The sequence below is a fragment of the Schistocerca piceifrons genome, chromosome 4 (assembly GCF_021461385.2).
Source record: "Schistocerca piceifrons isolate TAMUIC-IGC-003096 chromosome 4, iqSchPice1.1, whole genome shotgun sequence".
NCBI classification, from domain to species: Eukaryota; Metazoa; Arthropoda; class Insecta; order Orthoptera; family Acrididae; genus Schistocerca; species Schistocerca piceifrons.
Window position 1 is genome coordinate 512,800,320 of NC_060141.1, and position 25,392 is coordinate 512,825,711.

General features: G+C 38.9%; 1 protein-coding gene across 1 annotated transcript in view; it reads right to left on the reverse strand.

The window, feature by feature from the left end:
* LOC124795003 (DNA polymerase eta) overlaps positions 1-25,392 on the reverse strand; it is a 197,713-nt gene that overhangs the window by 48,219 nt on the left and 124,102 nt on the right. Inside the window, exons 7-8 of the mRNA XM_047258757.1 lie at positions 16,810-16,875; positions 3,399-3,568 (exon numbers count right to left, since the gene is read on the reverse strand). Coding sequence (XP_047114713.1) covers positions 3,399-3,568; positions 16,810-16,875 — 236 coding nt within the window. The remainder of the gene's footprint in view (positions 1-3,398; positions 3,569-16,809; positions 16,876-25,392) is intronic.

The window sequence follows — 25,392 nt, forward strand, 5'->3', positions numbered from 1 at the left end:
AATGAAGTGATTGTATGGCATATATTGGCTTGGAAATCACCTTTGGGGTTTGGTTGTCGTATTGCAAGTCTTTTTAGTTGACACAGCTTCGGGGACTTGTATGTCAATGATGATGAATATGATGATGAAGGACACACAACACCCAGTAACCTGCCGGGAATCGAACCCAGGCCTACTTATGTGGTAGGCGGTAATGTGACTGCTGCACTACAGAGGCAGATAAATAAATAAATAAATGAATAAACACAGAGCTCTACTTGTTCACTTGTGATGGTTATGACTGTTGCTGGAATATAGATTTGTTTTGTGAGGCTGAGTATCTTTTTACATTTTGTTTGAAATTCACAGTTAAACTAAGCATTTAAACTGTTGACTAGAACACATTGAATTGATGGCAGTGAGAAAGTCAGTATTCAATTGTAGACAACAGTTCAGAACAATTGTTTCTGTATGAACTTGTTGGGATAGCTTCATCAATCTGGAGCTCCAGTCTCCCAAAGTCTATGACTGCTTGTGAAAACTGCAAGAAGTTTAATCCAGGAAACAATTACAACTGCAATCTGGTAACATGGCAAAGTTCACTTTAAGTTTTCTCCCAATGCAATGGCCTTTGAATTTTGGAACACAATTTTCTTTAGTTTGTTATGTCATTGATGATGACATCCATGTGACTCCCCAATACCTCTTCTTCCTTATGGATTTTTATCTGCAGGGGTTCATCTCTGCAAATGGTCCCTCATTAGTTTGGTAATGGGTTTCATCCTGCAGATTGGTTGGAGACATCAGCAGCTGCCTGGTGTGTATGGAATTGTCCTGTTGTTTGATGTCTTCAGGAGTAATAATCATTGAACACTATTCTTTTTCTTACTACATACTGTAATATTTTTTTTATTTGTGTGTGGTATTTTGGTGACAATGCTGCAGAGCAGGAGTTTCATTACTTTATGGAGTAATGAAATAATTAGGCCATAAAGTTAAAAAAAGGGAAACACTGGCATCTCAGTAGCAGGAAGTTTGGAGAGGCAGCTTTAAATTTAAATTTTTATAGTACAAAAATAAAATATGTCGTTGAAATTTTGCTGTCTTATATAATGTTAATATAAGGAATATCCTGTTGAATTATTTGTGTATATAAGTGCTGAGTACCAGTTTTGAGATGTAAAATACTGTGCAAATGTAGAACTGGAAAGGGCCAATCAGATTTGGGCAAACAGCAGGTTACAACATGACAGCTTTGAGCGAGGTCATGTGTAGAGTGGAACAACCAGAGTGTGGTGTTGGCCAGGTGGGTGTGATGCAATGTTGTGTCTAAGGGCTTACATTAAAAAATTTCCGACGGCATAAATAGGCTCCAAGGGCAGTTGGCTGGTCATGAAATTTTACAAAATCACCAACATTGAGAGCCACCCCACATATAATTTTGTAATGCTGTGTCTAGAAAAAGAGTTAGTGGCAGCAGACTGGGAATTATTACAAACAGACTGACTGCCATCTGTTTATGTATATTAGCCATTGACACCGGACTTTACACTGAAAATAATACACAGTGTAAAATCCTAGTTCTAGTACTTAACAGTATCTAATGGCAACTGAAACACACATCATTCGCATTGTTGGTATTCTGCGAATTCGTCTCAATGACCTAGAGTCCTGACATCATCACCGGCAAGTGTGATCCTACTCTTGTGTTCACAAATAGTAACAGGGTAATTGTGTTGTTTCCCTCTGGTACTGTTCTTCAGCTATGTGGACCTCTTGCTAATTCTCTCTGCGCGTTCTTGAACTTCCCATCATTGTTCTTAAATCACTGCTCATCTGTATCATCCAAATAAAAGCAGACATGGCAAAAACACATATCATGTCATCCCAACTATTGTATTTAGTGACATGGTTGAATCTCTTTAACCATTTCAATATATCCTGGCCAGCACGTCCCGAAATCAGTGCTGGTTGCTTGATTTGAATCTGATCCACTGATGTTTCAGTACCTTTACAATGTGACCATAGAAGTAATGTGCTGTCTGTATTTGGGTTCCTGACTGCAAAAGTGACAGCTTTTGTGAAGCCTTATTGGAGCAATAATGATGGTGCTGGGAAAGTCCAAAACAACTTTGTGTCACTCTCAAAATATGCTATGTAGAATTAAAAATTGAGCACCAGCAGAGAGCTGTGTTAGCAAAAGAACTAAAACATCTCAATGAATACAAGTTTACTGAGCACACACAAGAGTACAGACAGAGAATGCTTCTATTTTTACACACATGCTATAACAAACTACTGTATTCTTCAAATAAATTAGTCCCAGAAGCTGCAAAAAATAATGTATTTTACGCAACAGTTAATGGCAACAGGCAGGAACAGAAGATTTCTTATGATACTGAACTGCATGCAATTAATGCAGGTAAATAACTGTTGTCTGAAACAGATGGAAAACAACCACCCCCCCCCCTCCCCCAACCCCACCCCGACCCTGCACACACACAGCAGTACCATAATTTTTTAAAATGTGTGTTACAACAAATTGGATGTAGTAGAGTGCATCATCTTTTGGGCAAGCATTCTTTCAATATTTTGGATAATAACTATTCAGATATCTTCAAGGTGAGTAGGTGACCGAATTAAAACAACTTGACTCAATATTGTGGAGTAAATGCCTGTATGTCACAGATAGCACACTCAGAAACAAGAGTGCCAGTCATAGACAAAAATTTATACATCTGAGAATAAAACATAGCATGTACCAAGTTAGCAAATCCATAGTGCTTACAAATTATGTGATTAACTATTAAAAATGGGTGGAATGTTTTGGAATGCCAGGTAGCGGAGACTCAGAACAATAATTCCTCTGGGACAATAAATGGGTGGCTTCCATTTGCCCAGGCTCTCAGAGGAATTATCGTTCTGAGTAAGGCAGTCCAAACATGCTATCCATTTTAATAATTAACCACATAATTTATAAGCACTGTGGATTTGTTGACTGGGTGGTTGCTTACACACATTAAGTTTTATTTATGACTGATGCTGTCCTGGATGCACACCCAAAAGGTGGGGAGGAGGAGGAGATTAGTGTTTAACGTCCCGTCGACAACGAGGTCATTAGAGACGGAGCGCAAGCTCGGGTGAGGGAAGGATGGGGAAGGAAATCGGCCGTGGCCTTTCAAAGGAACCATCCTGGCATTTGCCTGAAGCGATTTAGGGAAATCACGAAAAACCTAAATCAGGATGGCCGGAGACGGGATTGAACCATCGTCCTCCCGAATGCGAGTCCAGTGTGCTAACCACTGCGCCACCTCGCTCGGTCACCCAAAAGGTGATGGAATACTCTATACAATGGGTAAACCTAAAAGAAATACAAAATGTGATGTGTCTAACATTAAATTCTGATAAACAAAACATACCATTTATCATCAGCTGGCGGACATGAATTACTGCTTTTAAGTAACTCATATGCTTCTTTTGCCATGTTATTCACATCATATGAAGACAGTGGTCCACAACGCGATGAAATAGATTTGGGATTATTTTTCTGCCTGTATGACACTGTAATCATTTTTGCACGTCGCTTATTCTGCAAACAAGAACATATTTTGTAGTTTCTTTCACAGTAATGAGTCAATTTACGTAACTGAGTAATGTTTGAATGGAATGGTAGGGTTCACACACTGATGTGAAGTTCTGGCCACTGAATGATGCACAACCTCTGGACAAGGGATTCGGTGTAATATGCAAATATAACAGAGAATAATGTGCGTATATGGTACTCAAACATCATCCCTCCATCAGCGATATAATATGTAGCAAGTTTTCTGTTCAAATATTTCTGGTAAGAGGTTACCTTCACTGCTATTTGCCACAAGCAATCTATCAGACAAAAACAACATCTACATCTACACACATACTCTGCTAGCTACCATATGGCGCATGGTGGAAGGTACCTTGAGCCACTACTAGCCATTTCCTTTCCTGTTCTACTTGCAAATAGAGTGATGGAGCAACGACAACCTATATGCCTCCACATGAGTCTTAATTTCTCTTATTTATCTTTGTGGACCTTATGCAAAATATACATTAGCAGCAGTAGAATCATTCTACAGTCAGCTTCAAATACCGGCTCTCTGGATTTTCTCAATAGTGTATTACAAAATGTTGCCTTCCCTCCAGGGATTCCAATTTGAGCTCGTGAAGCATCTCCGTAATACTTTTGTGTTGATGAACCCACCATTAACAAATCTAGCAGCTTGCCACTGAACTACTTCAATGTCTTCCTTTGATGAGACCTGGTTGGGTTCCCAAACTCGAGAGTGGGTCATACTAATCTCTCTTTATAGGTGACAGTAATATATGGGCACTTTGAGCACAGTCACTTTTTTTATTTTCCACTTCATCCATCGGCTAGCGCCAGAGTGCACTAAATTTGTTGGATTTTTGTTTGCTAGTTAACCAAATATTTATATTCAGTCTGAACATCGAAAAAGCAACTAGGGCTGCACACAGCATGTAAATATACTATTTTGCCAACAAGTCATTACACTGTTTTCCCAGGACTTTTTCCGGATACACTAAGTGCAAGCGAAGGTTGCTTAAGCCAGCTGCCATGTAGTAATTTGTTTGGAGTAGACCATTTGAGCTGGATGTCCTTCAAGTTTTCTGTTGTATTCATCAACATGACATGATTGGAAGCTGTAACTTACCCATTTACTGTTTTATTTTCAGTTTCGAGTGCAAGCGAAGCTTGCTTAGGTCTGCAACAGCACAATAGAATTTTTGGAGGTTTTTATGGTAAACTTATTCAGAGGATTTTTTTTTTTTACATTCAAAAATTTTTGTGTGCAAATCATGTGCCTGCTTACTATGAACTGAATGAATCAAATTTTTTAATAAGGAAAAATAAATTCATTCTCGAAAATAGTAAAACCTTCAGCACTGTTTGAAGGAAAGCCCTCCAGTTTTTTTTTAGTGGTAGGTCCTCCTTTATTCCAATTATCCAGAGGGCTCTTAATGGCAATTATAATGGATTGATTTAGTTAAATATGTAATTGATGAATATAATAATATGAAACATTCAATTATACAAATGAAGCCAAAAGATGTAAGCAAAGAAAATGAAAAAAGAAAAATGTTAGTGCAAACTGTTCATGTAATGAATTTGATAGGTACTGATGCTAAATATAAAACAGGTGACAAAGTAAGAATTAGTAAATTCAAAAGCATCTTTGAGAAAGGATTCACAATCAATTGGTCAACAGAAATATTTTAAACTGAAGACGTTATTTATTCTAACCCAATCAATATAAGTTAAAAGCTTAGACAGCGAAGAACTGAAAGGAAATTTTTATGAGCAAGAACTGCATGAAACAAATTATACAGATGTCTATCTTGTTTTGAGGCAGAAAGGTGACGAAGTGTATGCTATATGGTTAGGATTCAATAATTTGCACATCAGTTGGATGGATAAAACTAAAATTGTCTTATAAAAATTCTTTCATATAAATGAAACTCATTACTGAAAATTTAAACATGTTCAGTATTAAACACAACATTCATTCTGCTAATTGTTTTGTTACCGGTGACAGAGTGCATTTTGATATTAAAATAAAGGTTGAAAAGAATGATTTAGGGTTGGAATTAATTGAGGTTTTTAAATCTGAGTTAATTGAATCAAATTGTTGTAATGAATTCCGTTTATTAGATGCGTATAAAAATCGTTACCAGTGTCGTATAAAATTTAAATATGAAAAAAGCAGATGAATCTTCACTCTTATTGTTCAACAAATGAAATTTTTTTTTTGTATAAATGGAAGCACAACTGTCGAAGCAGCCTTCAGATTGCATCAAATCCAAATTCTGTAAATACTGTTCAACTGAGAAGCAAATTGATGATATTACTCCACAGAAATACAAAAAAGATGAATATAGAAAAATATGTAGACAATTTGTGAATGAATATCAAATTAGAATTTACAATAGTAAATGAATTTCTTGTTTTCGCAGGGAAAAAACATTTCTGTATATTAGTATAAAAATCCGTTACAGCAAATTTGGAGTCAAGAACATTCAAAAATATTATTGTCAATGAAAAAGGGTGAAAAATAAGAAAATGCCACAGCAGCAGTTGAAGCAGCTTCAGCGCTGCGCACAACAAAAAAAGGTATTGTTTGTAAAGAAGTTAAAAGTCTACATTGCTTTTATTCAAACCCATCACATAAAGATAAATATACTAACAAATGTAAAAAAAAGGGTATTTTAGAGTACATGAAAAGTAAAAAATTTAATGCTCTCAATTTGTTTTTATTTTAAATTATGACAAGTGGTGCAAATTTCCACGCGCACAACTTCGTGATTATTGTAGAAGAAATAATTTAACTAATTACAGTACGTTAAGAATAGATGACTTAATTAATTTAATTACTTCAATAATTTACCTATTTCAACAAGAAATATTAATAATTTCGAAGTAACTGAACTCAGAGCTAAAGGAAAAAAAATTTGTTACAAGAATTTCTGTTTCACCAAGATTTATTCGGAAGACTAGATCAGAATTAATTAATTCAAATTTGTTACAAGAATTCCCATTTAATCAATGATTATGTGAAAAGACAAGAGCAAGACCAAAACGTGCTGATGAATCTATCAATCTAGAAGATAATACATTTCATATTGAAATGTTAACAATTCTAAGATGTGGTAGAGGGAAAAAAGTGTAACCAATGATTAAAAATGATGACAACTATGTTGTCCAATAGCGATAATAGTCACATTAACATATCACACAAATTTTATTTTAGACGGAGAACTAAGTGCTCCTGGAAGTAAGAAAATTAGGAAAGGTGATAAATATAAATTACAATAAGAACTACTGAAATTTTATGTTACCAGTTAGGTGAACACAACAAAGAAGAATTTACACTAGATGATATTAAAAAAGTTGAGCCATTATTGGATATTAAAACAAATGTGTGCCCGGAAAATTTCAATTTGGTTGTATATTGCGGGGCTGTGAAAGAAAAAAAAAATATATCTGTACAAAACTCACAACTATTTTGATGTAATTAACAGCATGACAGCTTTCTTAGGATCATCATATATCTGTGAGAAATGCAATAAGTCATATAACAACAAAATGAAACATGAATGAAAAATAAAATAAAAAGTATGTATATTATGCAAAAGACCTGAACACAAAATAGTTTAAAATAAAATATATTGTGAAAACTGTAGTTGATTTTGTTATAATGATGAAAATCAGCAAAGGGTTTGTAATACAACATATAAATGTGAAGAAGGTAAAAAGATTTGTTTGAGATTGTAAGAACATGAAAAGTAGGTATTAAAAATTATAAAAGTCACATGCAATGCAAACTGCAAAAATGTGGTATTTGTGAGAGAGACTTTAATGAAGAAACTAGAAAAGACTATAAAGTCAAAGTTGTCCAAAATGTTGCAAAAACAGTTGTTATGTTAAAAGAGAATTTAAAAATTATTATGCATCCCAGTGTTCCAACTGCAACAGAATAATTAAACGTAAAGTGTATGAATCTTGTGCAGAATAAAAACCGATGTAACTTCCTTGTACATATACCAAGAAATATATGTTTTTTGATTATGATGCAAGAAACAGGAATACATATTCCAAATCTCAAAATTGTTCACAATTTAAACGGTGATCTTGTTTATAAATTTAAAACTAATGACAAATTCTGTAAGTGGTTGATATCTGAAGAAAACAAAAATTATACATTCGTTGCACACTATACTCAAGAGTATGATTCACAAGTTGTTCGGAAGCAATTTGTTGAAAACACGATAAAACCGTATAGTATCTACTCAGGAACTAAATTAATGCTACTGAAGATAAGACAATTAGGTCTAAAACTTATAGATAGTATCACTTTTCTACAAGCAAAACTTAGTAAATTCCCAAAAATATCTCATCTCAAATAACTGAAGAAAGGTTACTTCCCACATTTGTTCCATCCAAAAGAAAATGAAAATACATAGGGCCTGCAAAAGAAAATTAAATACATAGAGCCAATTTCCAATATCTAATATTATTACGCCAAAACAATGAAACACAAAGATAGAGAAGAAATTTCTTGATTGACATAGTCAAAAAGTTAAAGAAAATTATGTATTCAGTATGAAAAAAGAAACTGCCGAATATTGTAATTCTGATGTAGATATTTTGAGAAGTGGTAGTTAGAATTAAGAAAACAACTGCTAGAAATAGTAAATACTAACCCATTCTGTTATTTAACAATTGCTGGAGTTTGTATGTGCATGTACATATCCAAATATTTGCCTTAAAATACAATTGCCATATTGGATAAAGAACACTGTCAGATCATTTGTGTGTACAGAAAATAAGAGTGGTCCTACAACATTTCTCTGGGGCACTCCTGATGATAACGCTGATCTCTTATTAACACTCGCCGTCAAGGAAAACATACTGGGTTTTATTACATAAGAAGTGTTTGAGCCACTCACATATCCAGGAACCTAGCCCATAAGCCCAGACGTTAGTTAATAGCCTAGAATGGGGCACCATGTGAAATACTTTCAAAGTCTAGGAATATGGAACTGCCTGCTGTCCTTCATCCATGGTTCTTAGGATATCATGTGAGCAAAGAGAAAGCTGAGTTTCATATGAGTTATGCTTTCTAAATCCAAGCTTATTTTGTGGACAGAAGTTTTTCCATCTCAAGGAAATTTATTATACTGCAACTCAGATCATGATGCTCAAGAACTCTGCCGCAAAACATACAAGGGTTGGACAAAAATATGGAAACATCAAAAACAGAACACATTATCAAGCCTAATATGGTGTAGGAATGCCATTTGCGTTCAAAACAGCTTCCAGTCCCAGGTCCTATATGGTTTTCAAGGGAATCTTATATCATTCTTCCTGAAAAATTGTTGTGATTTTGTGTAACGATGAAGGAGGTAAATGCTGAGCATGCACTCTCCTCTCCAAGTAGACTGGAAAGGTTCAATAATATTGAGATCTGGTGACTGCGGTGGCCAGGAGAGATGCAAAAATTCATCCACACATTCTCAGAAACAGTCCTGGATGGTGCAAGCTATGTGAACAGAGGCCCTGTTATCTTGGAGGACAGCATCACCATAGGGGAGCAAACACTGTATTATGAGATGAACTTGATCAGCGAAAATGGTTGCATAATCAATGGCTGTAATGTGACCTTTGAGACTAACCATGGGGCCTATGGAATACCATAGGTGCCCATATCATCATCACTGAATCCCTGCCATGTTTTACTCTTGGCAGCAACAATCTGCACCATAGGCTTTGGATGATTTATGCCAGTCATTAACTCTGCCAAAAGTTGGAAACAGTGTCAAACAAGACTCACCCAACCAAATGACTTTCTTCCATTACTTCACAGTCCAGATTTTATGGCTTTGGCACCCTTCTTTCCTGTTACAGCCATTTTCATCACTGATTAGTGGTTTTTTGAATTCTAGCTCAGCCTGTAGTTCCCTGCTTATTGAGCTCCCTTCCTGTTGTTTTGGTGCTGACAGGGCTCACAAGTGCAACGTTAAGTACTGCTGTGGCTTTTGAAGCTGTCGTTCTCTTATTTTTCATACTATCTTCCTCGATCACCATCTGTCCTGGTCACTCAGCACACACTTTCATGCACATTGTCACTTAGCAGATAATGTTTTTCCACTTTCCCTGTATAAGGCATAAATCTTCTATATTGTGTCTCTTGGAAGACCAAACACTGCAGCTCCCTTAGTTAAGGAAGCAACCACCGTAAGAGTACTGACAATCGATTTCCCTCTGCTCAAATTCACTTAGCTCTGACATGATGTACTCATGACTACGCAGAATGCTGTTTTGACCATGACTGACATCTGAACATATAAAGAATATTGCACAGGTACCATTTGTGGTCAGATACAACAATGCAACCTGCAGGCTTGGCGAGATCAGCAGTTATGTTGGAGCATGCATTTCTCTCAGTTTTTCCACATTTTTGTCCAACCCCTGTACAGTCTCAATGACTAGTAGTGCTTTCACCAGGACTTTTTTATTTCTGAGTAAATTCTCCTGAAAGAGTTAACTTAGTTACAGTTGAATCAGTAGAAAAAGTAAATAACTACGGTTTGGACAATACCCATGGATAAAATATCTACCATCAAAATATAAGGACCTTCATAAGAATCAGCTTTTAGTAGCAACACAAGAAAGTGAAATGGCAAGTGGAATATCAACAGATGAATGAGGGGTACATTTTAAGTTTTTACAAATGACAATTAGATGGTGATATTTTTGGTGTGATACCTCTGTTGTCTAAAATTCATCATTTGTCATCATCAAAAATGTAGGCCATTTTACAGAAAGAAGAGAGAAATTAAAGAAAAATCATCTGAAGGTTTTCATTGGATAATGGTTTTTAATAATTTCCATAAATGCCTAATTTAACAAAAATTGTTCAAATAATTTCTTTTCTTGGGAAAAGGATAGGTTGCTACTCACCATAAAGATGACCTGTTGTGTTGCAGACAGGCACAATGAGAAGACTGCCATCTGGATTCTCCCCTGCACCAACAGCAGACGGCAATTATTCTTACAACACATTTTCCACCCTGCTCCCTCTGTTCTATCACCTCCTCCCTTCTCGTATCTCCTTGCTTGTCCTTATTGTGTGGTGCCCTCTACCAATGCACCCACACATCCTTTCCCTTTCCTGCTCATCTTGTCACTCCCTTCCCCCCCACCCCCCACCCCCACCGCCCCTTTCCCCCACACCTGACCTCCTGTTGCTGTGCCGCCATCTAGTACCTGCGCGCCCTGCCAGACGTTCCCCTTCCTCGCCCCACTTCAGATTGCTATTTACATGGCAGTCGCATTCGGGTCGGAGATGCCAGTGGTAGCGATCACATATGCATGAGGTGTACTTGCTTGTGTGAATGTGTGTGTGTTATCTCTGCTGAAGAAGGCTTTGACTGAAAGCTATAATGTGTAATAGCTTTTTCACTGTGCCTGCCAGTAACTCAACGAGTCATCTTTACAGTGAGTGACAATTTATCCTTTTCCTGATGTTGTCGATATTCCAACCTGTAATTTTGATTGATTCAATAATTTTCTTGGATAGATAAAAAATCTACTCACCAAATGACAGCAGGAGAACACATATTATATAAACATATTTAAATTTGCACACTTTCAGAGCCAGTGGCTCCTTCTTCTGGCACAGGGTTTGAAGGAGAAGGATGAGGGCTAAAGGAAAAAGACTGGTGAAGTTTAGGAAATGGGGAGAATTCAGAAAAGTTGCCCAAGTTTACCACACGGGATGAGAAGAATGGATTGATTGTTGGGGACTGCAGCAGATGAAATTTGAAAACCTGAGAGCTAAAAAGGTGGAAGACAGAGTAATACACAAGACGGAGATTACTACCAAAACAACAAAAGATTGTGCACAAACTAATAAGAGCAGAAAGAGAAGTGGATTGTATGTGATGATAGAGATATTTGGAGGGGGGAGGTGGGGGGGAGGGGGGGCAATAGACAGCCCAGAAAATGAAAGATATACAAAACTTAAAGGGAGTGAAAAAAGGAATAGTTACTGTGAAGAAATGCTGAGAGCAAAGAAATTAATGCAAATCGAGGCCAAATGGGTGGCAAGAACCAAATGTTGTGAGGCTAGTTCCCACAAGTGGAATTCTGAGAAACTGGTGCCTGGGAAAGAATCCAGATGGAATGTGTGGTGAAAAAGGCACAGAGCTCACAAATGTCATGTTGTAGAGCATCCTCTGCAACAGGATATTGTGTGTTGCCAGTAAACACCCTCTACCTATATCCATTTTTGTAACTAATAACTAGGTGGTACTCATGCTGATGTAAGAGGCCAAACAGTGTTTACGTAACAGTTATTATATTACTTAAGTTTTTCACAGGTAGCTCTCCCTTCATTAGTGTATGTTTTGCCAGTTACAGATCTGGTATAAGTGACAGTAGAAGGGTGCGTAGGGCAAGTCTTGCACCGGCGTCGGTCACAGGAGTACGAACCATAGGGCATGAAAATGGATGCAGGAGCATAGGGTCTAACAAGAATATTGCTTGCGGATCCATACCAACATTCTCCACGTATATGGTCTGTCTGCTGCTGAACATATCCTCGGTCAGCACCCACCTGATTCCAAAACTAAGACATCCTTTCTGCTCACCTTACTCAACTTTATACTTACCAAAAACAACTTTATCTTTGAGGGGCAAACATACAAACAGATCAGATGCACAACCATGGGAATGAGAATATCTCCTTCCTATGCCAAATTTTTCATGGGTTACTTCCCTGGGATCCATAAGACTTTAGCCCCTGGTTTGGTTGAGATTAAGTTATAACATCTTTGCCCTATGGACTCATGGTGAGAGTGACCTGTTAAAATTACTAGAATCTCCAAATACCTTCTCCCAACAAAATTTCACATGGTCCTATTCTGAATCCCAGGCCACTTTTCTTGATGTTGATTTCATCCTCACCGACGGCCAGCTACACATTTCTGTCCTCATTAAACCTACTAACAAACAACAGTACTTACATTTTCACAGTTGCCATCCTTTCCCTGTCAAACATTCCCTCCCACACAGCCTTGGCACTCAAGACAAACATATTTGTTCAATGCAGACTCTTTCCAGCAATACAACACCATTCTCACCTCAGCCTTCACTGGATTAATTACCACACCAGACTAGTTCAAAACTAGATTTCTTTGGCCATCACATACAATCGTGGTAGTGTTGAAATATCCAAAAAATGACTTAGGAGTACATCTCTTGTCAGTACTTTTCTGGTCTTGAATGTATTAACCAGCTCCTTCAACAACACTATTACTTCCTAAAATGATGCCTGAAATAAGGCCCTTTCTGTCCTACATTTTTCCCACCATACCAAGAATAGCTTTTCATCACTGTTCCAATCTCCACACTATTCTTATTTGACACTAAGCTCTTTCTGCATCCATTTCCCTGCCCCATGGCTACTGCCCCTGTCACTGCCCTGCTGTAGGACTTGCTCTATGCCCCTACTACCAGTATATCAGCACTGAAACTGGCAAAACATCAAAGTGAGAGCCACCTGTGGAATGACACATGTAATATACCAGCTGTTATGTAATGACTATTTGGCCTTTTGCACTGGCATGACTAGCAGCAAGTTATCAGTTAGAGTGAATGGACATAAACAGAGGGTGTATACTGGCAGCGCACAATACTCTGTTACAGAGTATGCTCTACAACATGACATGTGCTATCTGCATTCTCATGCAGACATCAACATTTCCTCACAGTAACTATTCTTTTCTTCAGTCCCTTTTAGTTTTCCATACCTTTCACTTTCTGACCTGTCTATCCCCCCCCCCCCCCCCCCCCCCCCAATTTCCCAGCTCCACCACATACAATGCACTTAGTTTTCTGCTCTTATTAACTCGTGCATGGTGCTTTGGCAGTAATCTTTGTCTTGTGTATTGCCCCATGTTCCACTTTTTAAGCTCTCAGGTTTTCAAATCCCATTAAGTGCAGTCCCCAACAATCAGTCCCTTCTCATCTCATCCAGAAAATTTCCCCTGCTCTGGGATTTGGGCAATTTTTCAGAATTCTCAACATTTCCTAAATCTCACCACTCCTTTTCCTTCATCCCTCTTCCTTCTCCTTCAAACCTTCTGCCAGAAGAAGGAGCCACTAGCTCCAAAAACTTGCAAATTTGAATACCTTTAGATGTATGTGTTCCTGCTGACACTTAGTGAATAGACTTTTTATCTATCCAATTACATTATATTTTCAAAAACTAATTATTTTCATTCATTTGATGATATTCAATCTCCTTCAGAAAAGAGTGTTTCCAGAATTTTTCTGTGGTCTATTTACATCAGTGAGGAACTACATAAGGTCGAGCAAATTTGATTGTTATTCCAAAAACAATGATGCTGTGCACAACATTACTTAAGAGGCTCATCATGTGACTTACTACAGACAGAAGCAACCTGAAGCATAGCAAAGAATATAGTTTAATTTATTTTGCATAAACATTTAACTCTGATAAATATCTGTTCCCAATGGATTCTACACAATCTAATCAAAGTTCAAACGCAGCTTCATGTAAATGGTATACGAAAAAGCTCCAAAAATTTAACCAAGGAAATGCAAAATCCATGAACAACATCACAACAGCAGACGATACCAGGGTGTATTTATACAAGTGTTCCAAGGACAGTGATTTTCACAACCTCATGAATCTCAAGAATCATTCCAAAACTGTCCCTATAAAGTATTAACATAGGAGCAGAAGGAGATAATTATTTCGAGAATATTTTTAAATGCATACAAAAGTGTATTTAACTTAAGAGTCAATATTCTAAGAAACAATAAAATGTTTTGCGTCAAAAATATTTTTCTTTCATTGATTTAGTAAAAACTTAAAATGCAGCCCCAGAATTATCCTTATTAAAATATGACGTGTAGAAGCCATCATAATTGGACAGGTACATCTAGGAAGAGATAACCTAATATCATACTGTTACAGAATCCTCTGCCCATATCAAGCACACAAACCACCAACAGTACCTGCATTATGACAGATGTCACCTATTCCCCACCACAATTTGATACCACTTAGCCTGACTACCTGTGGCTGGTAAACCTCCAGTGATGATTAGTCCCTTTCTCACTATGCTGAAGGTGTTGCAAAGGCCTTTACAGATAGGCATTATCCCCCTATCCTAGCCTGGAAAGAGATTTACCCTAATCATTACACCATCCCGAAGAACCAGCTGCAAAGGAGTGCCCCCTTTGTCATCTAATATCACCCTAGACTGGATCAGCTGAACAATGTCTTTCACCAGTACTTTAACTATCTACCATCAGTACCTTAATTATCTACCATCAGTACCTTAACTACCTACCATCATGAAACTTCCTGGCAGATTAAAACTGTGTGCCTGTAAATGAAGGACATCTTGTCCATGATTCTTCCCACCTCTGCTTTGGTGGTATGTTGATCCCCACTCAACCTACATGGCATCACGGTCCATTCCTATCCCGCTCCTACTCCAACTACTTATCACTTGGATCACGTCACTGTGGAAGACCCAGGTACAAGGAAGGCCTGCCCAATTCATCCACCCATCACATTTTATTCCAGTCCTGTCACAGACTTATCCTATCCCATCTGACATAGGACTACTTGTGAAAGAAGCAATGTCATATACCAGCTATGTTGCAATTTCTCCACAACATTTTATATGAGCATGACCTTCAACCAGCTGTCCACCAGAATGAATGGCATTTGCCAAACTGTGGCCATGAATAGATTTGACCAACCAGTGATGGAGCAAGCTGCTAAGCACAACATGCTCAAGTTCAATGCCTGCTTCAGAACATGTGACCTTTGTCTCCATCCCACAAGCATCTGTTTTTCTGAATTATGCACATGGGGGTTATATGTGCAACACATCCTCCAATCTTATAGTTCTTCTAGCCTCAACCTGATTTACTTCGAACAGAGAGGTGAATGCCAGGTACAATCATGATACCATAGGCAACTGCAAACACTTCTCCATGAAGGCACTCTGCACCTTGTCTTTTTTACAGTGGGAAAAATTTATTAACAGTTATGGCAATTACTTTTGAAATAATTAATAGTTAACATACTTTTTTCCAGGCGTCTGGTTTTCATTTGTCTTGTCACTCATGATTATCTCATCTGTTGGAGGCATTTCTTTGAATGTCATGCTGATACTTCCCAGTCTCCTACAGATATTGTTATCAGGAGTGGCTGGAGAGTCAACTAAAAAAATAAAAAAAAATAAAATAAAAAAATTTTCAACATTTGTGGCGCCACGCACAGAGTCAGCTACTTGAGTAGCAGCCTCCCATGTGTTATGCACATCTCATCCATTTAGGGCCACCCTACAGTTCTCAACCCTATGGTACAAGTCCATGAAGTCACAGTCTAGCCTTTCATAGAGACTTCGAAGTCTCTGGTTCATGGGCTCTCACTCAGCCCAGAATCAGAGGGCCACAATCTATTCTAGAGGCAATATTACAGATTGTGACCTTTGCCAAAACTCCACGAGCAAGGGTGGCATTCTTAACATTTTCTGCCAGTCCAAATACAATGTAAACCCAGAGCTTTCAATGACCAACACAATCCTCATCACCAATGGAAAAACACAATCAGATTTAACCCTCATGAAGATAAAATTGGTAAAAATGGTTTACCCACAGAGTATGATGACAATGATAATAATTGAAAAATGAAGTTGTGCATATGATTTGTTTTTCCTTAGGTAATGAGATGCTTTTACCTATGAACTTTATTAGACAAGGAATTCCTAAACTTGTCAGTTTTTGTTAAGTATTCCACACAAGCTGTTTCTCTGCTTTTTGTCTTATAAAAACATTGTTCAACTCAAGTGTAAAGAAATAATAATCTGAACTTTGTGTAGATGATATCTTTTTATTCTCATACGAACTCATCATGGGTAAGTACAAAATGTAATCCACCGTAACATCAAAGAAAAACTTCTTTGAACAAATTGCAGAGACTAAATGTTTCAAGGACAAATGTAAGTTACAGTGTTCATCATTTTTCAATGCATCAAGCATAGATTCTCATATCAATTTGGCAAGTTGTTCATTTAAAGTTCAATTATTACCTTAAAGCTACTTTCCAAACGGTCAAAGATTTGACCACAGTTTATTACATTTTGCTTTTTTATAAACTTTTATGAAATGCTTTCTAAACAAACACTAGAACTTAGAGTAAACAAAATTATAATGTTCAGTACCTGATCATAATCTTTGGCCAGTCGTTCCATGACCTCTGTAGATAGTACTTCAAGCCACTGTTTTACCTGATCACAGAAAATAACTTCATAAGTATATGACATTGAACAGACTTTAATAATTGATACTTGAGCTAAAGGTAGTAGCTTAGTCAAATGAAGACAGAAAACAATGACCACTGCTGTCATCACACTTCAAAATTCATTGTTCATAAATGGCCAAGAGAGTCTGCAACAGCAGATTATGCATTACACAATAAAATTTCCAAGGTTATAGTTTTTCAAATGAGATAATGCTTCTTTTGAAGTTTTTTTTTTAAAAAAAGAAAGGTCTAAGTTAGCAAAATGAATATAGAGAATGGAAAGTCTCAGGTCGTTTCTTCCAGATAACAACAAGTAAAACAGGAATGGAAAATCCATACACTACAAGCCTGCAAAAGACTTCTATCATAAGTTGAAATGCAACAATTTTCAAGACAGCTATCAGTCCAAAGTTGAGTTGAAGTTTATGAGAAAACCAATGTAAATTTGAAATTCTTGAAGTCTTCAACATTATTCAAACTGAATTTTGAATAGACATTTTAAAACTACCTACATCAGTAGAAATGTCTCAAAAAACAAATGGAAAACAGCAGGTTTTAAATAGTACTCCCAGAACCTAATGCACTTCAGTTCAATGATAAGGATGCATAGTGAGTCACAGTTCTTAAATTTTTGTCACAGATACAAAAAGTTTTACAGAAAGTATTGATTACTTTAATAATTTCATTTAGTGATAAAATAATATGTACAGCAGAAAATAAAAGCAAAGCGATCTGGGATGTCATGAAAGAGGAAACAGGTGGAGACAAACAAAAGGATAACAACATACAAACAATGGCAACAGAAAAAGAAATAGATGACCTGTGTTGGCTGGCAAACTTTGTGAATGAACCATTTTTCAAGTATTGCAGCGAAACCACATCAAAATTTCCCAAAAGCAGATATAATACCTCTAAATAATTACACACTAAGTACAATAATAATACTGTCAACCACAGACAATGAAGTCAGTAAAACTGTAAAAATGAAGAGGCACCAGGTTTTCATGAAGTAGCAATTCGTATGCTGAAACAATGCATACAGAGCACATAAGCTCCTTTACAGTACATAATAATGAGTAAAAACCTGAAAATGTAGTGTCTATTTTTGGCAAAATCTGCATATTTTTTTGTGTAAATGATTAGACGTACAAATTTTAAGGTTGTCTTACTGTATGCGTGAAGACAAAGCCTTAGAGCTGTGAAACTGACAGTATAAAAAAAAAGTGGTGGTGGAGGGGGGGTGATTGGGTAGATTTTCAACTGGAATGTTTGTTTTTGCAAAAACTTGAATGGTCTTTGCTGTCTTCCATTGGCTGTATTTAAGCTTTCAGCAATGACCGTTTTTGTTGAAAAGCAGCAGTGTTTTTTCTATCAGTGAACTGAGTGGGTCTATGATTTAAGAAGTTTCTCGTCGTAATTTTTCTCTTTTGGCCAGTTCAATAATTGCAAAATCTGCAGAATATTAATTTCGACCTTTTGTGGGCATTCATAAGCCTTCAACCCATACTTGACAATGCTACAGATAAAACCATTAAGGCACTTAGCACTGAAGTACAAATGAAAATAACTTTATCCGCATGTTAAGGGAAAAATTTTGATGGGGTCAAAATACTCTGACAGATTTTTTTTTTCTAGTCACTACAGTTCAAAGTGTGAACAGTATAAACTAGCAGTCAGCTGAGAACTTAAAATATAAAATAAACTCTGATTAAAACTACTTTGTGAGTAACATTTCAGTGAGTCGAGTGGTAGGGTCCAGTCACCGAACAATTGTTAGTTATTGCTCATGGGCCACATGCTCGCTGTACTGCCAGTTTTGTAGGTACTTACAGAGCCTTGCCTAGCATGGGTCTTGCTTGCTGCATATCAGCAACACTTCCCACTACCACTGTTGTCTGTCAATTACAAAGATATTTTAATCAGAATATAATCAAAATTTTGACTGACAGAGCGAGAGCATGTCCTGTATTTCCATGAAAGCAGAAATGACACATGATTACAGTGATAGCTGATCTTCTGGCCTTCTGGTGGTGAGATGGTCATAATAGAAATCAGGGCATGACAATACATAATTAAAGCCCTGACGAAGGATGTGTTTAAGTAATCCAAACCTGACTGGTTTTGGGTGACCAAGGGGGGCATTCCTTTGTAGCTGATTCTTCGGGGTGGTGGGAAGATTCCCTATACCACATCCCCACACACCCCCCAATCCCCACACCACCTCCACGAAACAGCCCCTTCATCATTCAATACCACTCTGGACTGGAACAACTGAACCATATCCTTTGTCAGAGCTTTGATTACCTATCATCATGCCCTGACATGAGGGAAATCCTACCCAAAATCCTTGCCACCCCTCCTAAAGTGGTGTCTCATCATTCACCCAACCTCCACAAAATCCTAGTCCATCCCTATGTCTCTCCCAACTCAACCCCTTATCATAGGGATCACCTCCCTGAGTAAGACCCAGGTGAAAGAAACATCCAATCCATCCACCCAGTGCTTCCTCATCAAGTCCAGTCACAGGCTTATCCTATCCCACCAGAGGTTAAGCCATCTGTGAAAGCAGCCATGTCATACAGCAGCTCTGCTGCAATAACCACACAGCTTTTTGCATTGGTATGACTATCAACCTAAGGAATGGCCATGCGGTCTGGGGCACCATGTCACGGAGTGTGCGGCCCCTCCCAGCGGAGGTTCAAGTCCTCCCTCAGACATGGGTGTGTGTGTTGTTCTTAGCATAAGTTAGTTTAAGGAGTGTGTAACTCTAGGGACTGATGACCTCTGCAGTTTGGTCCCTTAGGAATTCACACACATTTGAACATTTGACTATCAACCAGCTGTCCACCCGGATGAATGGTTACTGCCAAACTGTGGCTAAGAGCAAAGTAGACCACCTTGTGGCACAACATGCAGTTTGTACATAACATGCTTGATTTCAATGGTTGCTTCACTACCCGAGCCATTTGGACTCTCCCCTGAACCACCAGTTTTCCTGAACTCCCAAAATTACGCCAGCCTCAATCTATGGTAACCCACTGTCCCCACACAGTCCACTGAAGTTTCCACCCCCACTGTCCTAGCACCTCCATCCATTTCATGTCCCCTCATCCTCATTGTGTGCCGCTCTCTGCCAAAGCACCCAATTGCCTTTTCCCCTTATCCGCTCCTGCCCTTTTCTGATCCCTGTCCCCCCCACCTCCCAATACTGTGCCTAGCAGTCTTGTCCTGCTGCCATCTAGTACCTGCTGCAACCCCCCCCCCCCCCCCCCACCCCCCTCTTAAATTTATTTTCCTGATTTGATCTCTCTTTCTAAATAACTGCCACTCTCTTTAAACCCTAAATGCTGATTTTCTTTTCCATTCATGTTATGTCCCTTGCAGTTCTCTATGCCTATTCATTTCTTTTCCATTTCACTTCCTGGTGTGAGGGCACAAATTTGTGCATATACATTATGTTGCAAATGCCACCACATTATGATGTCAGAATAATGTGTAAATGAGTGTGGCCTGAAGCAAATATGTTCAGAGTTACTGTGATTAATTGCATGTAGGATGGTTTTCTGTTAAAACAGTTACTGCTGGTAGTTTGTTTGGATAATGTTTCAGTTGTTCCTGGGCATTGGAGTAGTGAAAGTGTGCAATTAAGGAAGAAGTGACGGGCAGGCATACAATTACTGCAGCTTCTTAACACTGGACCAGTGGGCTACCAGCTATGGATACAACACTGAAGCACCAAAGAAAATGGTATAGGCTTATGTATTCAAATACAGATATATGTGAACAGGTAAACAATGGCGCTGCAGTTGGCAGCTTGTATATAAGACAACAAGTATCTGCTGGCTTTTATATAAGACAAGTATCTGCTGCAGTTGTTGATTGGATACTGCTGCTACAATGGCATGTTATCAAGATTTAAATGAGTTTGAACGTAGTGTTATGGTCGGCGCATGAGTGATAGTACACAGTATCTCCGAGGTAGCAGTGAAGGGGGAATTTTCCCATATGACCATTTCATGAGTGTACCGTGAACACCAGGACTCTGGTAAAACATCAAATCTGCCACATCGCTGTGCCTGAAAAAAGATCCTACAAGAACGTGACAGAAGTGAACCCTTCCACAAGTTGCTGCAGATTTCAGTGCTGGGTCATCAAGTGTCAGTGTGTGAACCATTCAATGAAACATCATTGATATAAACTTTTGGAGCTGAAGGTCCACTCGTGTACTCTTGATGACTGCATGACACAACGCTTTACGCCTTATCTGGGCCTGTCAGCACTGGCACTGGACTATTGAAGACTGGAAACATGTTGCCTGGTTGGATGAGACTCGTCTCAAATTTTGTTAAGCAAATGGATGTATAGGAGTATGGAGACATCATGAATCCACAGACCCTGCACGTCAGCAGACGACTGTTCAAGCTGGTGGAGACACTGTGAGGTGTGTACAGTTGGAGTGATATGGGACCCCTGATACGTCTAAATATGACTCTGACAGGTGACACACACGTAAGCATCCTGTCTGATCACTTGCACCCATTCATGTCCATTGTGCATTCCGACGGACTTGGGCAATTCCAACAGGACAATGCGGCACCCCACATGTCCAGAACTGCTAAATACAGAGTGGTTCCAGGAACACTCTTCTGAGTTCCCACACTTCCACTGGCCACAAAACTCTCCAGACATGAATGTTACTGAGTGTATCTGGGATGTCCCATAACGTGCTGTTCAGAAGAGATCCCCTACCCTTGTACTCTTAAGGATTTATGAACAGCCCTGCATGATTCACAGAGTCAATTCCCTCCTGCACTACTTCAGACATAAGACAAGTCCATGCCATGTCATGTTGTGGTACTTCTGCGTGCTCATGGGAGCCCTACACAATATTAGGCAGGTGTACCAGTTTTTTTGGTTCTTCAGTGTATATTCACAGAAGTTACTGCATGTAATGAGTTGGTATCAAAGATTAATCAAACATTACTGTAGTTACTTAGGTGAATAAACAAAGCAACATCACCTGGCACCAGGTTCTGATTGACAAACTTCAGCTGTATAAAGACTCAGTGAACTTAATGCAGTTTGGAGTAAGCTGTCAGCCTAAGAGCTTCAATTGATTTTAATTACTGTATGGGAAAGTCTGTTAGGGTGCTACTCTGATGTAGAGTTATTGGGCAAATGTTAGAAGAAGACTGATTTGATTAAACAATCTCTCATACACTGATGATCCTCCCTCCGATGTTCGGTCATTCCATTGTGCTTAATTAGGTATTTTCACATTTTCTTCTGTTACTACTGCCTGTACTTGAATTTTTTCACTCTTACATACAACCTTTTACATTTATTTCCACAATCTTTTAAACTGAGCTTTTGACTTTGTCCTATAGTTTTAAATATAACAGGTACAAAAGAGTGACACATAATCTATACATAATGAAGTATTATGAGACAGTGAAACAGATTGCACTATTTAAAAGTTGCTGAATGTTAAAACTTGTTAGTGAAAGACTTGTTTCCTTTGGAGAGAGAAAAGAAACTTCATAAACAGTTCTCGAATTGATATTGTCAGAAAAGCTGGCAGTGAAGAAAATGATCCAGAGGGCCCGGGCTTTGAAGCAGCCACTGAACTCAAGCGTGTTGTGCTCAAAAATGGCTCAAATGGCTCTGAGCACTATGCGACTCAACTTCTGAGGTCATCAGTCGCCTAGAACTTAGAACTAATTAAACCTAACTAACCTAAGGACATCACACACATCCATGCCCGAGGCAGGATTCGAACCTGCGACCGTAGCGGTCACGCGGTTCCAGACTGAAGCGCCTTTAACCGCACGGCCACACCGGCCGGCGTGTTGTGCTCAGCTGTATGTTGTGGCACTGAGTGGTAAACTTTGTTCGTGACCACGGTTTGGCCTGTAGCAAGGTAGTGTGTGTGTGTGTGTGCGCGTGTGTGTGTGTGCGTGTGTGTGTGTGTGTGTGTGTGTGTGTGTGACATAGGGATGTTGTGTAGGATAGGAGGGTTGCAAAATACCACACTAGGAGGGACACACATACATACACACACACACACACACACACACACACACACACACACACACACACACACACCTTTGGTAGGATGTCTGTCATTTCTGGGCTGGATGATATATAATTAAAGCCCTGGTGAAGGATGTAGTTTAGTTATATGAGCCCAGTACGATATTGGATGAGGGAGGAGGGGATGAAGGTTGTCTCATTTGTGGTTGATTCTTGGGGATGGTGGGAGATAAGGGGTGTTTAAGGATATGGCCCAGAAAGTCTGTTTGGGGGCTAGTAGCAGAAGCACAACTGTTCTCTACACAAGATATTCTTACAGTGCAACCCTTAATACATGAACCACGTCTCCAAAAGTAAAACCCTTGCTCTCCAGCACCTGGAAGGACATTCCATACATCGTCTCCATGAATTGTCCAACCTGTTGATATCCTACTCCCACCTTGGAGCACAATTACCCATCAAAACCTATCCTACCCACAGTGAACCTCCTTATCAACCCATCATAGTACCCAGATCATGCCTAGCCGACCTTTTAGATTTGCCATATCCTCCAAAACTCCCTCCCAACACACCATGACATCCAGACAACAAACAAACCCAAAACACTGTTGTTAACCATTCCACCAATAATGTCAACACTATACAAGTTTCATTCATATCCAATGGCCTCGCCCAAGTTTAACCATGTTGGACTTCTTGCCTCCAACTTGGCCTCAACATCCTTCCCCAGATCCCTTCCTAAGAACACTAACCTCTTAGCAAAAGAAAGGACAGCCACCCACAACCTCAAAACAGATCCTGACTTAATTATCCTCCTGCAGACAAAAGTTCCACCACTGTTGTTATGAATCACAGTGACTACCTGGAGGAAGGCTTCTGCCACCAATTATCTAACTACTCCCCCTAAAACTATCCCAGAGTGATCCCACCCAGGAGTTCAACACAATCTCCAACACCTGCTAAAAGCCTTAGGCACATCCAAGAATCTCTTCCCTGAGCCATCTCCATTCTCAACCCAACAACACCCTGCACATCAACGTTACACATACTCCCCAAAATCCACAGATGCAACAATCCTGGATGTCCTATTGTAGCCGATTATTGTGCCCCTATTGAAACAATTTCCACTGTGGTTAACCAATACCTCCAACTAACTGCCCGAAACCTAACCTTTCATATCAAAAATATTAACAATTCCTTTCACTGACACTACACCATTCTCAACCCTTTACCTCTTGGACACCTACTCTACACTATTCATGTAATCTTCCTATATACCACATCCCTCACGCCCATGGCCTTGCTGATATCAAACAACACATTTCCTAACATCCTTCAGACTCCAAATCCACTATGTCAACCCTCATACATCTTACCACTACATCATTACCCACAACTACTTCTCTTTTGATGGAAAGTTATATAAACAAGTAGTTTTACCCGGTACTCCATTTAAAGTGGCTTGTCACTGTTTCGAATATGTCCAGCTTACGTATACAGATCTGCTACTGTGTACTGTGTTTTTGTGATGTAACAAGCATCTGTGAGCGATATATACACTGAAGCACCAAAGAAACTGGTGCAGGTATGTGTATCCAAATATAGGGATATGTAAAGAGGCAGAATATGGCACTGCGATCGGAAACACCTATCTATGACAACAAGGGCCTGGCATAGTTGTTAGATTGATTACTGCTGCTACAATGTCAGGTTATCAAGATTTAAATGAGTTTGTATGTAGTGTTATAGTCGGTGCATGAGTGATGGGACACAGCATCTCCGAGGTAGTGATGAAGTGAGGATTTTCCCATATGAGCATTTCATGAATGTACTGATAATATCAGGAATCCAGTAAAACATCAAATCTCCTACTTCGCTGCGGCCAGAAAAAGACCCAGCAAGAACGGGACCAATGATGACTGAAGAGACTCATCAAACATAACAGAAGTGCAACCCTTCAGCAAACTGCTGTAGATTTCAATGCTAGGCCATCAACAAGTGTCAGCGTGTGAACCATTCAACGAAACATCATCAATATGGGATTTTGGAGCTGAAGGCCCACTCGTTTACCCTTCATGACTGTGTGTTGCAAAGCTTTACGTCTCACCTGGGCCCGTCGCCACTGACACTGGACTGTTGAAGACTGGAAACATGTTGCCTGCTCGGAGGAGTATCATTTCAAACTTTATCAAGTTGATGGACATGTACAGGTATGGAGACAACCTCATGAATCCATGGACCCTGCATGTCAGCAGGGGACAGTTCAAGATGGTGGAGGTTCTATAATAGTGTGAGGCAAGTGCAATTTGAGTGATACAGGACCCCGATATGTCTAGATATGACTCTGAGAGGTGACATGTACATAAGCATCCTGCCTGATCAACTACATCCATTCATGTCCATCGTGCATTCCAACAGACTTGGGCAATTCCAGCAGGACAATGCGACACCCCACATGTCCAGAATTGCT